Genomic DNA, 19071 nt, shown 5'->3' with positions numbered 1-19071 from the left:
GAGAGAGAGATCAGAAGGCATAAGAAAAATATCTGCGTTTGATAGTTTACATTTGATTATTAACAATCCGGGGAGGGTGTTAGTTTAGGGTTGAAGTTGCCTGGAGGTGTACTTTTATTGCGGTTTTGAAGGAGGATAGAGATGCCCTTTCTTTTATACCTGTTGGGAGCGCATTCCACATTGATGTGGCATAGAAAGAGAATGAGTTAAGACCTTTGTTAGATCGGAATCTGGGTTTAACGTGGTTAGTGGAGCTCCCCCTGGTGTTGTGGTTATGGCGGTCATTTACGTTAAGGAAGTAGTTTGACATGTACTTCGGTATCAGGGAGGTTTGTTTTAAACATGCTCAGCTAACTTCAGCTATGTATACATTTTTAGCCTACTGTATGTTTACTACACAATGAGAGACCCTAAAATATTTACAGAATTAACATATGATGCACTGTGCAAGTTGCATTGTACAGTAAATATTTTATTTTGGAGCCATTCCTTCATCTTCTTCCCCTTCTGCTGTCAGAAGGAAAGTGGAGCCAAGTCGTGAGAGGCAGCGACACCCAGGACTGTTTTTCTGACTTGGAATTTCTCGAAATTACTTTTTAAACTGCTAATAAATTGAGAACATTTCAAAAGTCCTCTCACGAACAAAGCATTCATTTATCAGACAGACGGGGGGGAAAAAAGTCTCTCACCTCCGTCCACTGTCCGCTGGTCTGGGCCATGAGGATCACACAAGGGTCGGACTTATTGAGAGTGTCTCGGTCCAGTAGAGCTTTGCAAGACACTCGCAGCTCCACTTTGGAGACGCAGGTCGCCGGACCGCCGAGGCTGGTGGCAGGGGAGGTGGCCTCCTGAATGTCATTCATCCTGGCCCGGGGATAAGGGGATCAGCCGAGCAGCAAACAAGAAGTGGGGAAGTGATGTCTTCTGTGACTGTGAGGGATGGCAACAGGAAGTGGTTAGGGAAAGGATCTCAGGAAAGATGCTGAGAGCAGACAGCTAAGCAGAGATTACATGTTTCGTTTCACTAAAGGAGGGAAGCCAACATATCTCTTGTGGGAGTTAGTATTTCACTTTGGATGAGGGATGTCTCTGAGGTGGGTTTTTGGGGAGTCTAGATTAGATCCGCTGGATGGATCGCGTCCTGCAGGCGGTGGTGTTATGATGCACTGTACATGTACTGTAAAAATAGGCCACCAGCTGAACAATGCTCTATCTTGCTGTCAGATGAGCGTTTTCTCTCCCAAGGAGATATGAAACTTAGAGCCTGATTTACTCAAATCCAAATACCACGAGCTAAACAGCGTGTGCAATCTATTAGTGGGCGTGTTGCATGTGATCTACTGTGTAATTAAAAAGTGTCTCATTTACTGCACATTCATGTTATCATGCTCCTGTGGCGTTTTGCTATGTTTTTAAACAAGCAGGAGACATCGACCACTCTTTATGGGCATTTTAGCAGCAGTCGTCCAGTGCATCTACATTGTAACCACTTTTTTTCTTCTTTTTTTTTTTTTTAGAGCAGAAGGTGGATGAGAGGGAGGCTGCACTACTGTGCTCAAGAAGCTTTTATCATTTAGGATACAGTATATGTTTTTAATATATATTTTATGTCTTTAAAAAAATATTAAATGACACCAAAAGGCATCATTTTATTTTTTATTTTAATCAGCCCCTTTAGTCTTCTGGCAACTATGAAATTATAAAAAGATGTTGCTAAATACACGATGTGTCTAATATTTTTTTATTTCTGAACATCCAAATATGTTGAAACATACTAAATAATACGCCAAATACTGCTCCCAAAACGATAATGGGTGTTGATAAGTCACATTGAGCGGGCTGTATAATATATTTGTATTTTCTCTTCCCAATATTGTGTGCGTTTCAATGATCAGCATATATTCTGCATATCAATGAAGGCAGAGACGCAAAATGGATTGCACGTCTTATTCTGCTTACTTAAAGAGGAACTGCACTTTTTTGGAATTTGCTTATTGTTCACAATTATTATGAGAGACATGACGATGGATTTATTTATTTTTTTATTCTAAATTTTAAATAAATGTGATCAAAAGTCTGCTTACAATGGAGCCTATGTGAGCCTATTGTGAGTTTGTGAATCACGTAAAGACACTTGTGATTAAGGGCTATAGAAATACAATGATTGATTGATTGATTGATTGATTGATTAATTGATTGATTGATTGATTGATTGAAGAATCAAACGGACACCCTTTGCCATTAAGGCAGAAGCTTATTCTATTACACCAGCAAGGACACACATTGCTAGCAATACGTACTGTACAGTATAGTGATAACATTATGACATAACTTTAACATGCATGGATATGACTGATAGCAGACTTTAATGCAAAAAGTATAAACAGTGTGTGCCTGCTTGATAAGCAATCAAATTCCTTACGTCACTTTCACCAATCACACAAAGAGCAGCACAAGAAAAACTGAGCCAGAATCCATTCTTGGTCTCGAATGATACATACAATTTTGCAAACATTTGTTGTTTCTGGGGCAAAAAATAATATTTCTAAAACCACATTACTGATTTTTTTTTCGATAAATAATACATAATTTGTATCATATTCTACAATTTATTGGTCCTTAATTAAGCATTGTCAAGCATATAAATGACTAAATAAACTAAAAAGAGGAGAGTATTATTTTATTTCTAGAGGTTTTCATTATGTTGAAAACATGTATTTAGAAGGTTGTTAACAGGTTTTTATGCTGCAGCTATGAAAATATCTGATTTATAATAAATGATTCCTACTTTGCAGAAATGCATTCATCATGGTTATGACCGGAACCAATTAATAGTGATAAACCAGGGACAACTGTACTACAACTAGTTACAAAAGGCCACACTGTCACACACAGCAGGGAAAGGACAGGGAGGGCTGTCAAGAACAGGAAGTCAGACAGAGCCACACAAAAGAAACTACTGCAAAAATAATATTTTATATATATATATATATATATATATATATATATATATATATATATATATATATATATATATATATATATATATATATATATATAATTATAATCATAATCCATGATGTATAATAGAGGTGCAACGATTTGTCGACATTGTCCACAAAAATAGAAAATAAAATTAGCCACCAACAAATGCGACTCTCCTCGATAAGATAGTTAGTTTTTTTTAGCTAGCTCTGTTGTTGGCAAGAGAGACAAAGTTGTGTGAAGTGGTTTTACATTTTAATCAAAGTCTGCCAGCTAAACTTTGTCTACACACCTGTGTGCGCTATTCTAAACACATCATTATAACAAAATACTCTTTTTATAAGGACACTTGTTGTGTGTTTTGAATGTTTTTATTGCTGCTATTTTGACTGTCCTTTGTTTGTATACTAATTAATACCTTTAGTCAGCACTTTGCCTGTCCTTGCTTTTAGAATGTATTAGTCATCTTTGTTGCATGCATGCCTAAACTATCTCAAACTGAATTTAAAAGCTTATGGCAAAGTAACAGTCAGTGAATATGCTTCATAATCCGATTAGTCGACTGTTCGTTTAGATAGTCGATGACTACCGCATTAGCATTGTCTTTGCTATCGCCACTTAGCCACTTATGCTGCTCCATGGTCCTGGAATAACTGACAGAAGGAACTGAGGTTACTGGAACTGATCACTTTGGGGGAATTTCAAGCCATTTTAAAGGATGGAGAAACTGTTTCTATTGGGCATTGTACTTGTTTTTAAGTTGTTGTTACTGAAACATTATATACATTGTTTTTATGTCATTATATGGAAGTCATTTATTTTTAACTGCGGTGTGTGACTGCTGCTGTTTTCTGTTGTTTTGATATGTATTTCTCTACCTTTTTTTTGCTGCCCTCTTGGCCAGGTCACTCTTGGAAAAGATATTTTAATATCAATGAGTTTTTACCTGGTTAAATAAAAAATATTGATTGATTGATCACAGTCAGAAAATATATGCCTTGTACACACAGGAAATGGGCTTGTGACATATAAAGTGAACTAATTATACCATTTTTAGAAAAGGACCATTTTTATTTGGACACTAATGCAATTTTATTGTAACAATGTAATACAGGAACACTTTTTTTTACTTTAAAGCATATCATTTATTTGCTCAAATTGCGTTGACAGTTTTATCTAAAGTCTAGTCTGGGTGTATTTTGGAGTGAAATTTACCAGGAAACACTCCAGTCGGAGTCTCCTCACTCATGCATTGACCTGATCGCTGACCGTATAACTACCCTTCAGGTAAACATCCACGGTTAAAGTAAAGGAGCATGTACAAAATAAATCAAAATCAAAATAAAATGTGTGAATAATCTGTGTATGTACATGATTAATGCGATAATTTTTTGTAATTAATCACTTCAGTTAACTAGTTATTTTTAAAAGCCCCTCAAAAAATTATATATATATATATATATATATATATATATATATATATATGTCTTAATAAGGTTATCCAAAAAATAGTGCTCGATACCGTAGTAGAGCGCAATATATGTATGTGTGGGGGAAAAAAATCACAAGACTATTTCATCTCTACAGGCCTGTTTCATGAGGGGGGGTACCCTCAATCGTCAGGGGATTTTAATGGGAGCATTCGCATACCATGGTTTATATAGGGCACAGAGTGGGTGGGTACAGGCTGGCCTAGGGGCGTGGTGATTGGCTCATGTGTTACTTAGGAGGTGTTTGCAAATGAGCCGTCGACCCCCAGTCAGAACGACTCCAAAACCAACAAAGCATGTAACTGTCGAAAGAAACCTGATTGCCCTCTCAACGGGGGGTGCTTACAAACATCAGTTGTCTACCAATCTAAGGTAATACGCAAGGACATTAACACATCCGACACATATGTAGGATTAACCGAGGGTGAATTCAAAACCAGATGGAACAACCACAAGGCTTCTTTCAGGAACCAAAACCTGCGAAATACCACAGAACTCAGCAAACACATTTGGGACCTCAAAGACAATAATGTTGAATATTCAATAACATGGCAAATTCTTGCATCCAGCACACCTTACAATAGTGGTAATAAAAGATGCAACCTATGCTTGAAAGAGAAACTGTTTATTATTTACCGTCCAGACCTGTCATCCCTCAACAAGCGCAGCGAAATTGTAACAACATGCCGCCATAGACGGAAACACCTCCTAGGTAACACATGAGCCAATCACCACGCCCCTAGGCCAGCCTGTACCCACCCACTCTGTGCCCTATATAAACCATGGTATGCGAATGCTCCCATTAAAATCTCCTGACGATTGAGGGTACCCCCCCTCATGAAACAGGCCTGTAGAGATGAAATAGTCTTGTGATTTTTTTTTTCCCCACACATACATATATATATATATATATATATACAACTATTCTCCGAAGGCATCTGGTCCCTCAAACTGCTGCTACTGCAAGAACTTGATTCCGTGAAAGAAGCAATGTGAGTATGGATCCGTGCTCTGCGTGCACCGTTCTCATGGATAGGTTGGCCCTATAAGAGGACCGTGTCCGCCAGTTAGAGCAGAGTAATTTCACAATTTTAGTCACCACTGACACGTTTGCTAGCGTTAGCTGTAGCGTGTTGACTAGCCCAGTTTGTAGCAGCCCTAAGCAACCTACAAGCCACGGTGAACCGGTTGAGACACATTATAGATTTAGCCCTTTAGCTAGTCCTACACCCCAGTCTACCGGGCACCACATCTAAGTCAAAGGGGACCACATCAACTGAAACATACAGCTTAGTAAATCAGCCATACTTTTGTTTATTCTCGGGGCCAGAGCACCTGACATTGATGCTAATCTTAGGGAGCTGACTCGCAACAGGCCAAGTAAACACGTACACATGCTAATCGCACCATTAGCTATGCGAACATAGTTGTACACGTTGGCTTCAATGACACTCGGATAACACAGTCAGAGATTACAAAGAGGAACATTGCTCGGACTTGTAATCTCTCTACAAAGATAGCTCGGCATCGAGTACTTGTCTCTGGCCCCCTGCCTGTGAGAGGCAATGATGAGAGGGATAAAAGATTAGTCTCACTTAACAAGTGGCTCGCTAGTTTTTGTAGAGAACAGGGACTAACATTTGTTGATAATTGGCCCTCTTTCTGGGGAAAAACGGGCTTGCTGAGGAGGGACGGCCTTCACCCTAACCGGGAAGGCGCCATCACTCGTTTTAGAAAAATATAGATTACTATTTGAGTAAAGCTTGACTAACTACACAAGAGCAAGCTCAGACACAGGCAAATACAGTGTCTGTTAGTCCGGGTGAGGAGTCAGTTAACCCTGTAACACCCCTTGTTGTAAAATTACAAAGTTACCTTTAACCATCCTAAAAGACAATCTGTTATATATATATATATTTTTTTTTTACTACATTTACATAGTCATTGGGTCCTATTGTTCAGTCTCACAAGGCTATTGGATTGTACATTTGTTTATAAGTCACGCCTTCTGGCCATGAACTCACACAACCTCTCAAGGCAGGGCCGGCCCGTGGCATAGGCCGTATAGGCAAATGCTAAGGGCGCCGTCCATCAGGGGGCGCCACGCCAGTGCCACAAATGTTGGAGAAAAAAAAAAAAAAAAAAAAAGTTGGTATTATTATTTCTAAATACAAAAAATAATCCCACGTTAATTAAAATGCAAAGTAAAGCCTATTTAATAGAAATATTATTTGTTACGCCCCCCCCCCCCCTCTCCCCCGCACGGTGCGCCCCCTCCCTTCCCGTATCATGACTCTTTTTGGACGTCACCACATCAAAAAATCAACACAAGATGTCAAAACGGCCAAAACTGTCAGGTGCCCAGGGAAGAAAAAAGAGAAAAGAAGAGGAGTAGAAACGAGAAAAGACAGAGTTAGCAGGTAGGTAACGTTAGCCTACATGAAATTATTTGTCTGTTACAGAATGTGATAGTAACCTGGCTTTTTAGCATTAAGCTAATGTTACATGATTCGGCAATTGCTAATCAATAAATAGCTAGTTCTGTTTTAACGTCGGGTTAATATTGTGGAGGGGGCTAAATTGTTATGGAAAATAATAATGTAACGTTAGGTAATTACAGTACTCACCTTACATTCCTCAGGGACATTTGTATTAGATCTTTTAAGCAGGTGTTTTTTGTTTACATTGTTATTGCCTTCTGGTTAGCTAATGTTTGCCCTGCAGGTAATAGTCACTTTTCCACCCCTTTATATATTAGGTATAGTTGTAAGTAAAAAAAAAAAGGTCAAAGACAAAGCTATTCGGTTTCTTGTGAGTATATACACTTCACTGCCGATGTGGGGGGGCGCCACCTAAAATCTTGACTAGGGCGCCAGATTGGTTAGGGCCGGGCCTGTCTCAAGGTTTCCTTCGGACAACGTCTATTTGTTTCATTGGACTGGATTCATCACATTCAAGTAAGTAAAATGTCTTTTTATTTTTTTTTGGGTTGTTATTACAATGTCTAGAGCAGTGGTTCTTAACCTGGGTTCGATCGAACCCTTGGGGTTCGGTGAGTCGGCTTCAGGGGTTCGGTGGAGCCTCCGCCGCGGTGGTCGAGACATACCCAACTCATCGTGTAAATAAAAACTTCTCCCTATCGACATATTATGGATACCCCCAAACAATACTCCCTCTAATTTTCCATCTGATTTGCAGGTGTGTAATTTGTTGGGGTTCATGCACAGTTCATTTTGTGCAACATTGTCTTGAATTTGAAAAAAACATTTTTTAATTATTACTAAAAAAGGGTGCGGTGTATGCACATATGAAACTGGCGGGGTTCCGCACCTCCAACAAGGTTAAGAACCACTGGTCTAGAGCATGTACATATATAGTTATTGTGGAACAGATGCATCAACTTTCATTTAGAGCTTGTTATATAATTGTTGCAACTATACAACACTGGGTGAATGTGGTAGTCAAAATGCTGGCTTGTTGCAGTGGGCTCAAACAGGTTGTATTCCCTCCACTACATCACTGCCTGAAGTATTTTCTCTATACATGGATAGTATACATTCTACCCTTGTGTTGTGTTCTGGTGATTGATTTAAAAGTTTTATCTCCATAAAATGTAGTTAATTGATCAGCCTGACCTAAAATTCCATGACTTTGTCCACAAAGAGGATATCAACAGACAATTCAGTTCTGGGGAAAGGAATGTTCCTGAATGTGTGGATGTAATGAGGGTATGCATGTTTTCTTTTTAGTATGATAATTAGAGCCATAAACCCATTTACATTTACATTGATGGAATTTGGACACTTTTGTCCAAAGCGACTTACCAGGCAGACACTATTGTCTATCCTGAGCACTTGGTCCACCACCTGTTGCTGATGTGATGCAACGCAACAGATTCCAATCCCTGTTGATGTCATTACATTTTGTAAACAACATGACAGTATCTGAGACGGAAAAGAAAAACAAACTATGGAAACTCAGAATCTGTCTTGATTCATTCAGAGAGAAATGCCTGCAGGTTGGTACCAGAAGAGCACAACTCTGTGGATGAGATGATGATGCTGCAGACACTGCAATACAGGATACATCAACACACAATGCAGAAAGTGTGATGTTCGTCTTTGTTTTACAGACGACAGGGACTGTTTTTAGGACTTTCACCACCAATGAAAGTCTTCATGACCAATGTCATGAAAAGAAAAAAAAGAGGGGGGAAAAGCGTTTTTTAAGAGTTTTATCTTTTTTCATATTGTTTATATTTGTAATAGATGACTTCATAAAAATATAACTAATGTGCGGTTATTATTAATGATATATACCGTTATGGGGATAAGTAAGCAATCAACCCTGCAAATGAACTCTTAGTTGTTCAGACAACGTGAGTACAAATACAGAAATTCTGGTCCCATCAAAGCCCAATGTTGCAATATTACAACGTTTCTCTAAAAACATACATAATTTTTTTTTTTAACTCTTCAATTTCTGCATCAAATGCCTCCTACAACAACATCTGAAAAGTCAAATATATATATATATATATATATATATATATTTGAGGTTTTTCTATATTTGGGTCTTACAGGGTTAAGAGAACTAACCAGCGCCAGGTTGGAAAATTCCTGCACACATTGTATTTCTCCTCGAATAATACATAACTTACATAATGTTTAATTTTGTAGTGACTGTGCCAGAGAGGAACATGCATTCTACTGAGGTGGCAAATTTTGACGCGTTAAATCTATCGCAGCACCAAGCAAATAACCTCCAGATCCCCATCATGTCAATTCCTAGATGTGATCAAAATTATTTAAGGCGCACGACACAAAATAGAATAGAATATATCTTTTTTGTCATTGTACATTGTACAACGAAATTGTAAGCAAAACTAATTTAGTGCAAATTCACAACACATAAAACCATAAAAACATAGATAAATAGATAAAATACATACATAAAAATAGCAAGCACACAGCTCACGTGCACAGTCATTATTGTCGTCTTGTGTTCAGCGACACTATTGCTCTCGGGTAAAAAGTGTTCTTAAGTCTATTTGTCCGGCATTTTATTGTCCTGTATCTCCTGCCCGAGGGCAGCAGTTCAAAAAGTTTATGTCCAGGGTGAGATGGGTCCCTTATGATGTTTTGGGCCTTTTTGAGGCACCTGGCACTGTACAGTTCATCTAGGGAGGGGAGAGAGCAGCCAGTGATCTTCATGGCAGTTTTTATCACCCTCTGAAGTGTGTTTCTCTCTTCCGCCGTGCAGCTGGCATACCATACACACATGCAGTATGTCAGCACACTCTCTATTGAGCAGTGATAGGACACAAGCAGTTTTTGTGACAGGTGGTTCTTTTTGAGGAGTCTCAGAAAGTAAAGTCTTTGCTGTGCCTTTTTGATGGTCACTGAGGTGTTCATACTCCACGACAGGTTTTCCTCGATCTGGATCCCCAGGAACCTGAAGTTAGAGACCATTTCCACATAGTCCCCGTTGATGGTTGGATGTTTATTGTTTTTATCTTCCGGAAATCCATGATCAGCTCCTTCGTCTTGGTGGTGTTAAGGACCAGGTTGTTTTCCCTGCACCACCCAGTCAGCCGCTCCACTTCATTTCTGTAGGCAGACTCATCCCTCCCAGAAATGAGTCCCACTACTGTGGTGTCGTCTGCAAATTTAATAGTGGTATTGCTGGCATGAGCAGGGGTGTAGTCATGAGTGTAGAGGGTGTAGAGTAGGGGGCTTAGCACGCAGCCCTGGGTGGAGCCGGTGCTGATGCTGATGGATGTTGAGAGGTGGGAGCCTACCCTCACCCTCTGAGAGCGATTTGTAAGGAAGTCCAGGATCCAGTGGCAGATGGAGGAAGACAGTCCCAGCCCCGTCAGTTTGGGGGAGGATGGTATAGAACGCAGAGCTAAAATCAACAAAGAGTAGCCTTGCATAGCTCCCCTGCTGTTCTAGGTGGCTCAGAGCAGTGTGGAGGGCTGTTGCGATAGCATCCTCTGTAGATCTGTTGGCCCTGTACGCAAACTGGTGAGAGTCCAATGCAGGTGGCAGATTTGAGATGATGTGCCCCCGAACCAGAGTTTCAAAGCACTTCATAATGATTGGTGTAAGTGCCACTGGACGGTAGTCACTCAGGCTGTTTACTGCAGATTTCTTTGGCAGTTTGACAATAACAGAGTCCTTTAGACAGGGTGGGACAATGCACTGGGACAAAGACTGGTTGAAAATCCTGGTAAAAACAACAGCCAGCTGGTCTGCACAGGTCTTTAGTACACGTCCAGGTACGCCATCCGGTCTAGCAGCTTTCCTTGGGTTCACCCTCCTTAGTGTGCGCTGCACCTCATGTTCCTCCAACATGAGGATGTTGTCACGGGTTGAGGGTTGTGATGTGACTGCATGTGGTTGCTCCACCTCAAAGCGAGCGAAGAAGATGTTCAGTTCCTCCGCCAGCGAGGCGTCTCTGTCAGCCACAGCGAGGTTGTTGGATTTGTAGCCGGTGATGTGCTTCACCCCCTGCCACACCTGCCTTGTGTTGTTGCTGCTGATGTGTCCCTCTATTTTCTTCCGGTATGCTGTCTTGGCCTCTATGATGCCTCTCCTCAGGCTGGCCCTGGCAGAACTGTACTGTGCCACATCACCACACCTGAAGGCCTTGTTCCTCTCCTTCAGCAGGGTCCTGACCTCACCAGTCATCCAGGGCTTTTGGTTTGGATGGACCCGGATGCGCTTCTCGGTCATAGCAATATCCGTGCAGAACTTGATATAGCTCAGCACAGATAAAGTGTAGTCCTCCAGGTCCTGCTGTTCAAAGATGCCCCAGTTGGTTCCTTCAAAGCAATCCTGGAGCTGCTGAGAGGCGCCCTCAGGCCAGATTTTAACAGTTTTAGTTGTCGGAGCACATTTCCTGAGGGGGGGTGTATGCTGGGATTAACAACACTGACAGGTGGTCGGACTGGCCCAAGTGTGGTAGTGGCTTAGCCCTGTAGCTACTCTTGATATTCGAGTATGCCTTGTCCAAAGTGTTTTTTCCTCTAGTTGCACATTTAATGTGCTGATAGAATTTAGGGAGCACATTTTTTAATTCTGCATGATTAAAGTCTCCAGCAATGATGTGTACCGCCTCAGGATACGCCCTTTGTTGACTGCTAATGGAGTCATGTACACCCTGAGGGCCATACTAGCATTAGCTGCCGGTGGTATGTAAACAGCCGTTAGCATGACAACATTAAACTCCCGTGGAAGGTAGATGGGTCTGCATTTCACAGTAACGTACTCCAAATCAGATGAGCAGTGACTGGTAACAGTCTTGGTGTTGGTGAACCAGCTGTTGTTGACGTAGATGCACAGCCCCCCTTCTCTGCTCTTACCGGAGTCCTTGGTTCTGTTATGCCGATGTGTTGTGCGGCCCGCTAGCTCGATAGCTGTGTCCGGGATGAGCGGGTGAAGCCACGTCTCCGTGATGAGCAGAATGCAGCTGTCCCCGACCATCTTATTTGTCGCAGTCTGCAGCTTCAGCTCGTCCATCTTGTTGGCGAGGGATCTTGAATTTGATTTAAAAAAATGCTGGGAAGCAACGGTTTGAATGGCAGCTTGCGCAGTCTAGCTAGTACGCCAGGTCTGCAGCCCCGCTTTTGCTTCCTGTCCCTCCGCCTCCTTCTCCTGGGAAATGTAATCCTTGGAGAGCCCGGTGTCCTGGCTATGTCCGCCGGTATCTCGTGTAGACGAAGAAACTCAGCTGTGACTTCTTGCTCACTCCGTAGTCCTAATTTAAGAAGTTCGGGTCGACTGTAGATGTTAGTCGCCCGGCATAATGTGGACAGACACACACACCATACAAGCAAAAATAACAAAAACTTGCATAGACGTAAATGAATAATATTTAACCGTAATAAATAATAAATAAACGTAACATTATTATTATTATCAGTACTATGGATACCATTAAGAAAAAATCCTCAAAACAGGCCACTACCTATAATATGGGCTTTTTAAACATCGGATCATTGTCTCCCAAAACATTATTAGTTAATGAGGTCTTTAGAGACAACAATCTTAACGTCATTGGTCTCAGCAAAACTTTGCTAAAACCAGATTAATTTTTCCCACTTAACGAGGTATCTCCTCCTAACTATTCGACTGCACATATTGTCCGTTCCCTTAAAAGTGGTGGAGGGGTCGCACTAATATACAATGAAAACCTTCACCTTACCCCTAACCTAAGTAATTAATATAATTCATTGGAGGTGCTTACTATGAGGTATGTCACACCCCTACCTCTCTATCTGGCTGTTATCTATCGCCCCCCTGGGCCCTATTTAGACTTTATCAGTGAATTTTCAGAGTTTGTCGCTGATCGAGTGACGCACGCAGATAATATAATTATAATGAAGGATTTTAATATTCATATGAATACTCCGTTAGACCCTCTGTGCGTGGCGCTCCAGATTATAATTGATAGCTGTGGTCTTACACAAATAATACATTTACCCACGCATCGCAACGGTAATACAATAGACCTAGTCCTTGTCCGAGGTGTCACCACCTCCAAAGTTATGGTACTCCCATACACTAAAGTAACGTCCGATCACTACCTTATACAATTTTAAGTTCTGACTCATTGTCAACAAGCTACTAATAACCAATGCTTTAGCAGCCGCCGCATTAATGCTGCCAAAACCACGATCCCTGCTGGCCTACTGCCTTCGGTAATGGCACCATTCCCAAATTATGTGGGCTCTATCGATAACCTCACTAACAACTTTAACGATGCCCTGCGCGACACCATTGATAGTATAGCACCACTAAAGCTAAAAAAGGTCCCTAAAAAGCGTACCCCCTGGTTTACAGAAGAAACCAGAGCTCTTAAACTATCATGTAGAAATATGGAACGCAAATGGCGTGCGACTAAACTTGAGGTTTTCCATCAAGCTTGGAGTGATCATTTAATAAGTTATAAACATGCGCTTACCTAAGCTAAAACTAATTACTACTCCAATCTTGTCTGCCTCAACAAAAACGATCCTAAATATTTGTTCAGTATAGCAGCATCGCTAACCCAACAAGGGACTCCCCCAGTGTCTCCATCCACTCGGCTGATGACTTTATGAAATTCTTTATTAAGAAAATTTAAGTAATTAGAGAAGAGATTAAAGATAACGCGTCCCAGCTACAATTGGGTTCTATTAACGCAGATACAAATGTATGTACGACGAATATTGCCCTCCAAAATAGTCTCTCTCTTTTTAATGAAATAACATTAGAGGAACTCCTGCGACTTGCAAATGGAACAAAACAAACAACATGTTTACTTGACCCACTTCCTGGGAAACTTATCAAGGAGCTGTTTGTCATATTAGGACCAAGAGTGCTAAATATTATAAACGTATCACTTTCCTCTGGCACTGTTCGCCTACCATTCAAAAAAGCGGTTATTCATCCTCTGCTCAAAAGACTTAACCTCGACCCTGACCTTATGGTAAACTAGCAGCCGGTGTCCCACCTTCCCTTTGTCTAAAAAATCCTTGAAAAAAATGTTGCACAGCAGCTGAATGAACACTTAGCGTCTAACAATCTCTGTGAACCCTTTCAATCCGGTTTCAGGGCAAATCACTCTACGGAGACAGCCCTTGCAAAAATGACTAAAGACTTATTGCTAACTATGGATGCTGATGTGTCATCCATGTTGCTGATACTTGATCTTAGCGCAGCTTTCAATACCGTTAATCATAGCATTCCATTAGCACGTATCAACACATGTATTGGTATGTCAGACTTAGCCTTCTCTTGTTTTAACTCCTATCTTACTGACATGATGTAGTGTGTCGCCCATAACAATGTGACCTCGGACTATGTTAAGGTAATGTGCGGAGTTCCACAGGGTTCGGTTCTTGGCCCTGCACTCTTCAGCATCTACATGCTTCCGCTAGGTAACATCATACACAAATACAGTGTTAGCTTTCACTCTTATGCTGATGACACCCAACTCTACATGACCCTAAAGCTGACCAACACACCAGATTGTAGTCACCTGGAGGCGTGTCTTAATGAAATTAAACAATGTATGTCCAGCAACTTTTTGCATCTTAACGCTAAGAAAACGGAAAAACGGAAATGTGGATTATCAGTCCTGCTAGACACCGGCACCTATTTAATAAAACCACCTTAACATTTGACACATCCATCCATCCATCCATCTTCTTCTGCTTATCCGAGGTCGGGTCGCGGGGGCAGCAGCCTAAGCAGGGAAGCCCAGACATCCCTCTCCCCAGCCACTTCGTCCAGCTTCTCCTGGGGGATTCCGAGGCGTTCCCAGGCCAGCCGGGAGACATAGTCTTCCCAACGTGTCCTGGGTCTTCCCCGTGGCCTCCTACCGGTCGGACGTGCCCTAGACACCTCCCTAGGGAGGCGCTCGGGTGGCATCCTGACCAGATGCCCGAACCACCTCATCTGGCTCCTCTCGATGTGGAGGAGCAGCGGCTTTACTTTGAGCTCCCCCCGGATGACAGAGCTTCTCACCCTATCTCTAAGGGAGAGCCCCGCCACCCGGCGGAGGAAACTCATTTCGGCCGCTTGTACCCGTGATCTTGTCCTTTCGGTCATAACCCAAAGCTCGTGACCATAGGTGAGGATGGGAACATAGATCGACCGGTAAATTGAGAGCTTTGCCTTCCGGCTCAGCTCCTTCTTCACCACAACGGATCGATACAGCGTCCGCATTACTGAAGACGCCGCAACGATCCGCCTGTCGATCTCACGATCCACTTTTCCCTCACTCGTGAACAAGACTCCGAGGTACTTGAACTCCTCCACTTGGGGCAAGATCTCCTCCCCAACCCGGAGATGGCACTCCACCCTTTTCCGGGCGAGAACCATGGACTCGGACTTGGAGGTGCTGATTCTCATCCCAGTCGCTTCACACTCAGTTGCGAACCGATCCAGTGAGAGCTGAAGATCCTGGCCAGATGAAGCCATCAGGACCACATCATCTGCAAAAGGCATAGACCTAATCCAGCAGCCACCAAACCGGATCCCCTCAACGCCTTGACTGCGCCTAGAAATTCTGTCCATAAAAGTTATGAACAGAATCAGTGACAAAGGGCAGCCTTGGCGGAGTCCAACCCTCACCGGAAACGTGTCCGACTTACTGCCGGCAATGCGAGCCAAGCTCTGACACTGATCATACAGGGAGCGGACCGCCACAATCAGACAGTCCGTAACCCCATTCTCTCTGAGCACTCCCCACAGGACTTCCCGAGGGACACGGTCGAATGCCTTCTCCAAGTCCACAAAGCACATGCAGACTGGTTGGGCAAACTCCCATGCACCCTCAAGGACCCTGCCGAGAGTATAGAGCTGGTCCACAGTTCCACGACCAGGACGAAAACCACACTGTTCCTCCTGAATCCGAGGTTCGACTATCCGGCGTAGCCTCCTCTCCAGTACACCTGAATAGACCTTACCGGGAAGGCTGAGGAGTGTGATCCCACGATAGTTAGAACACACCCTCCGGTTCCCCTTTTTAAAGAGAGGAACCACCACCCCGGTCTGCCAATCCAGAGGTACCGCCCCCGATGTCCACGCGATGCTGCAGAGTCACAACAATTACACAAAGCGACTCGGGGAAGAATCTCAGTATTATCTTCGACCCAACTCTCTCATTTGAGTCACACATTAAGAGTGTTACGAAAACGGCCTTCTTTCATCTCCGAAATATCTGAAAAAATCGTCCCATTTTGTCCACCACTGACGCTGAGATCATTATTCATGCGTTCGTTACGCCTCGTCTCGATTACTGTAACATATTATTTTCGGGTCTCCCTATGTCTAGCATTAAAAGATTACAGTTGGTACAAAATGCGGCTGTGAGACTTTTGACAAGAACAAGAAAGTTTGATCATATTAGGCCTATACTGGCTCACCTGCACTGGCTTCTTGTGCACTTAAGATGCGACTTTAAGGTTTTACTACTTACGTATAAAATACTAAACGGTCTAGCTCCATCCTATCTTGCTGATTGTATTGAACCATATGTCCCGGCCAGAAATCTGTGTTCAGAGAACTCCGGCTTATTAGTGATTCCCAGAGCCCAAAAAAAGTCTGCGGGCTTTAGAGCGTTTTCTATCCGGGCTCCAGTACTCTGGAATGCCATACCAATAACAGTTAGAGATGCTACCTCAGTAGAAGCATTTAAGTCCCATCCTAAAACTCATTTGTATACTCTAGCCTTTAAATTGACCCCTTTTTAGACCAGTTGATCTGCCATTTCTTTTCTGCTCTACCCCCCTTTCCTTCGTGGAGAGGTTATTAGGTGACCACAGGTCAGCCTACACGGAGGACGCGCTGTTTGAATTCAGGACCCAGGATGGACCACTCCTCTTTGCATCAGTTGGTGACGTCTCTGTGCTGCCGACTTGTCTCCATTCAAGATGATCCCCTGCTGGTCTCCCAATTGACTGGACTTTCACATGAAGTCGGGACCCAGGGTGGACCACTCCTAATGCATCAGTTGGTGGCGTTTCTGTGACCCAACTTGTCTACATGCAAGAGGATCCTCTGCTGGCCCCACTATGGACTGGACTCTCACATTATTAACTGTATCCCCTCGGCATCCATTGCAGCTTGTGTATATATATATATATATATATATATATATATATATATATATATATATATATATATATATATATATATATATATAAGTATACACACACAGATATATATATATATACACACATACAGTACAGGCCAAAAGTTTGGACACACCTTCTCATTCAATGCGTATTCTTTATTTTCATGACTATTTGCATTGTAGATTGTCCCTGAAGGCATCAAAACTATGAATGAACACATGTGGAGTTGTGTACTTAACAAAAAAAGGTGAACTAACTGAAAACATATTTTATATTCTAGTTTCTTCACAATAGCCACCCTTTGCTCTGATTACTTTTTCGCGCACTCTTGGCATTCTCTCGATGAGCTTCAAGAGGTAGTCACCTGAAATGGTTTTCACTTAACTGGTGTGTTTGAAACTCATCGAGAGAATGCCAAGAGTGTGCAAAGCAGTAATCAAAGCAAAGGCTGGGAAAAAATCGATTCAAATTCAAATCGTGATCCTCACATTGTGCGATTCAGAATCAATTCTCATTTTTTAAAAATTGTTTTGGTTTTTTTTTAATTATTAAAATTTTTTTTTTTTTTTTTTAATTAATCAATCCAACAAAACAATACACAGCAATACCATAGCAATGCAATCCAATTCCAAAACCAAACCCGACCCAGCAACACTCAGAACTGCAAAAAACAGAGCAATTGAGAGGAGACACAAACACGACACAGAACAAACCAAAAGTAGTGATACAACAATGAATATTATAAACAACAGTATCAATAATTACAATTTCAACATAGCAGTGATTAAAAATCCCTCATTGACATTATCATTAGACATCTATAAAAATTTAAAAAAATGAACAATAGTGTCACAGTGGCTTACACTTGCATCGCATCTCATAAGCTTGACAACACACTGTGTCCAATATTTTCACAAAGATAAAATAAGTCATATTTTTGGTTCATTTAATAGTTTAAACAAATTTACATTATTGCAATCAGTTGATAAAAGATTGTCCTTTACAATTATAAAAGCTTTCTACAAAAATCTACTACTCTGCTTGCATGTCAGCAGACTGGGGTAGATCCTGCTGAAATCCTATGTATTGAATGAAAAGAGAATCGTTTTGAATCGGGAACAAATTGTTTTTGAATCAAGAATCGTGTTGAATTGAAAAAAAATCGATTTTGAATCTAATCGTGACCCCAAGAATCGATATTGAATCAAATCGTGGGACACCCAAAGATTCACAGCCCTAATATATATATATATATATATATATATAATATATGTTTATATACATACATACTGTAGATACATATGTGTATATATATATATGTGTATATATATATATATATATATATATATATATATATATATATATATATATATATATATATATATATATATATATATATATATATATATATATATATATTTATATAAATTAGGTCAGGAAAAAACACAGGGGCTATCCCTAAAATCCTGACCTAACGTATATTCCGCTCTACCCCGGTATTGAGCACTGTATAACGGATAAACCACAGACACCTCGACTATATATGTGTATATATATATATATATATATATATATATATATATATATATATATATATATATATATATATATATATACACACACACACACATGCACATTGATACATACATACATGCACAACCTCATCATAGCTGCCGATAAAACCACAAACTTCTACAGAATGGATATACCAGAACATCACACCTTACTGGACAGAAGCATCACCAAATCATACAAAAAAGCACAACCCAACACCTTACAGAACATCCACCTGGAAAATAAAAGGATCGCGGCTGAACTGGACATTGAGGACAGGGTGGACGCCACAGCCAACAAGGAAGCCTTCATCACATTGAAGGACCACAAACCCAACTTCGCAAATAACCCAACATGCCGACTAATAAACCCAACTAAATCTGAAATAGGAAAAATCAGCAAAATAATCCTGGA

The 19071-nt window shown here is 41.3% G+C and overlaps 1 protein-coding gene across 2 annotated transcripts in view; it reads right to left on the bottom strand.

Annotated features, from left to right (window-relative positions):
• cpne7 (copine VII) overlaps window positions 1-19071 on the bottom strand; it is a 112751-nt gene that overhangs the window by 89624 nt on the left and 4056 nt on the right. The window contains exon 2 of one of the 2 annotated variants that reach the window (XM_061964028.1): window positions 690-930. In XM_061964028.1, the coding sequence (XP_061820012.1) occupies window positions 690-863 (174 nt within the window). In that variant the 5' untranslated portion in view covers window positions 864-930. Of the gene's footprint in view, window positions 1-689; window positions 1094-19071 lie in introns of those variants that run through there. The other variant, XM_061964029.1, reaches the window with a different exon arrangement.

Source organism: Nerophis lumbriciformis, linkage group LG06, assembly GCF_033978685.3.
Source record: "Nerophis lumbriciformis linkage group LG06, RoL_Nlum_v2.1, whole genome shotgun sequence".
NCBI classification, from domain to species: Eukaryota; Metazoa; Chordata; class Actinopteri; order Syngnathiformes; family Syngnathidae; genus Nerophis; species Nerophis lumbriciformis.
The sequence above is the reverse complement of the archived record's forward strand: the minus strand, read 5'-3'. Positions and strand labels throughout refer to the sequence as shown.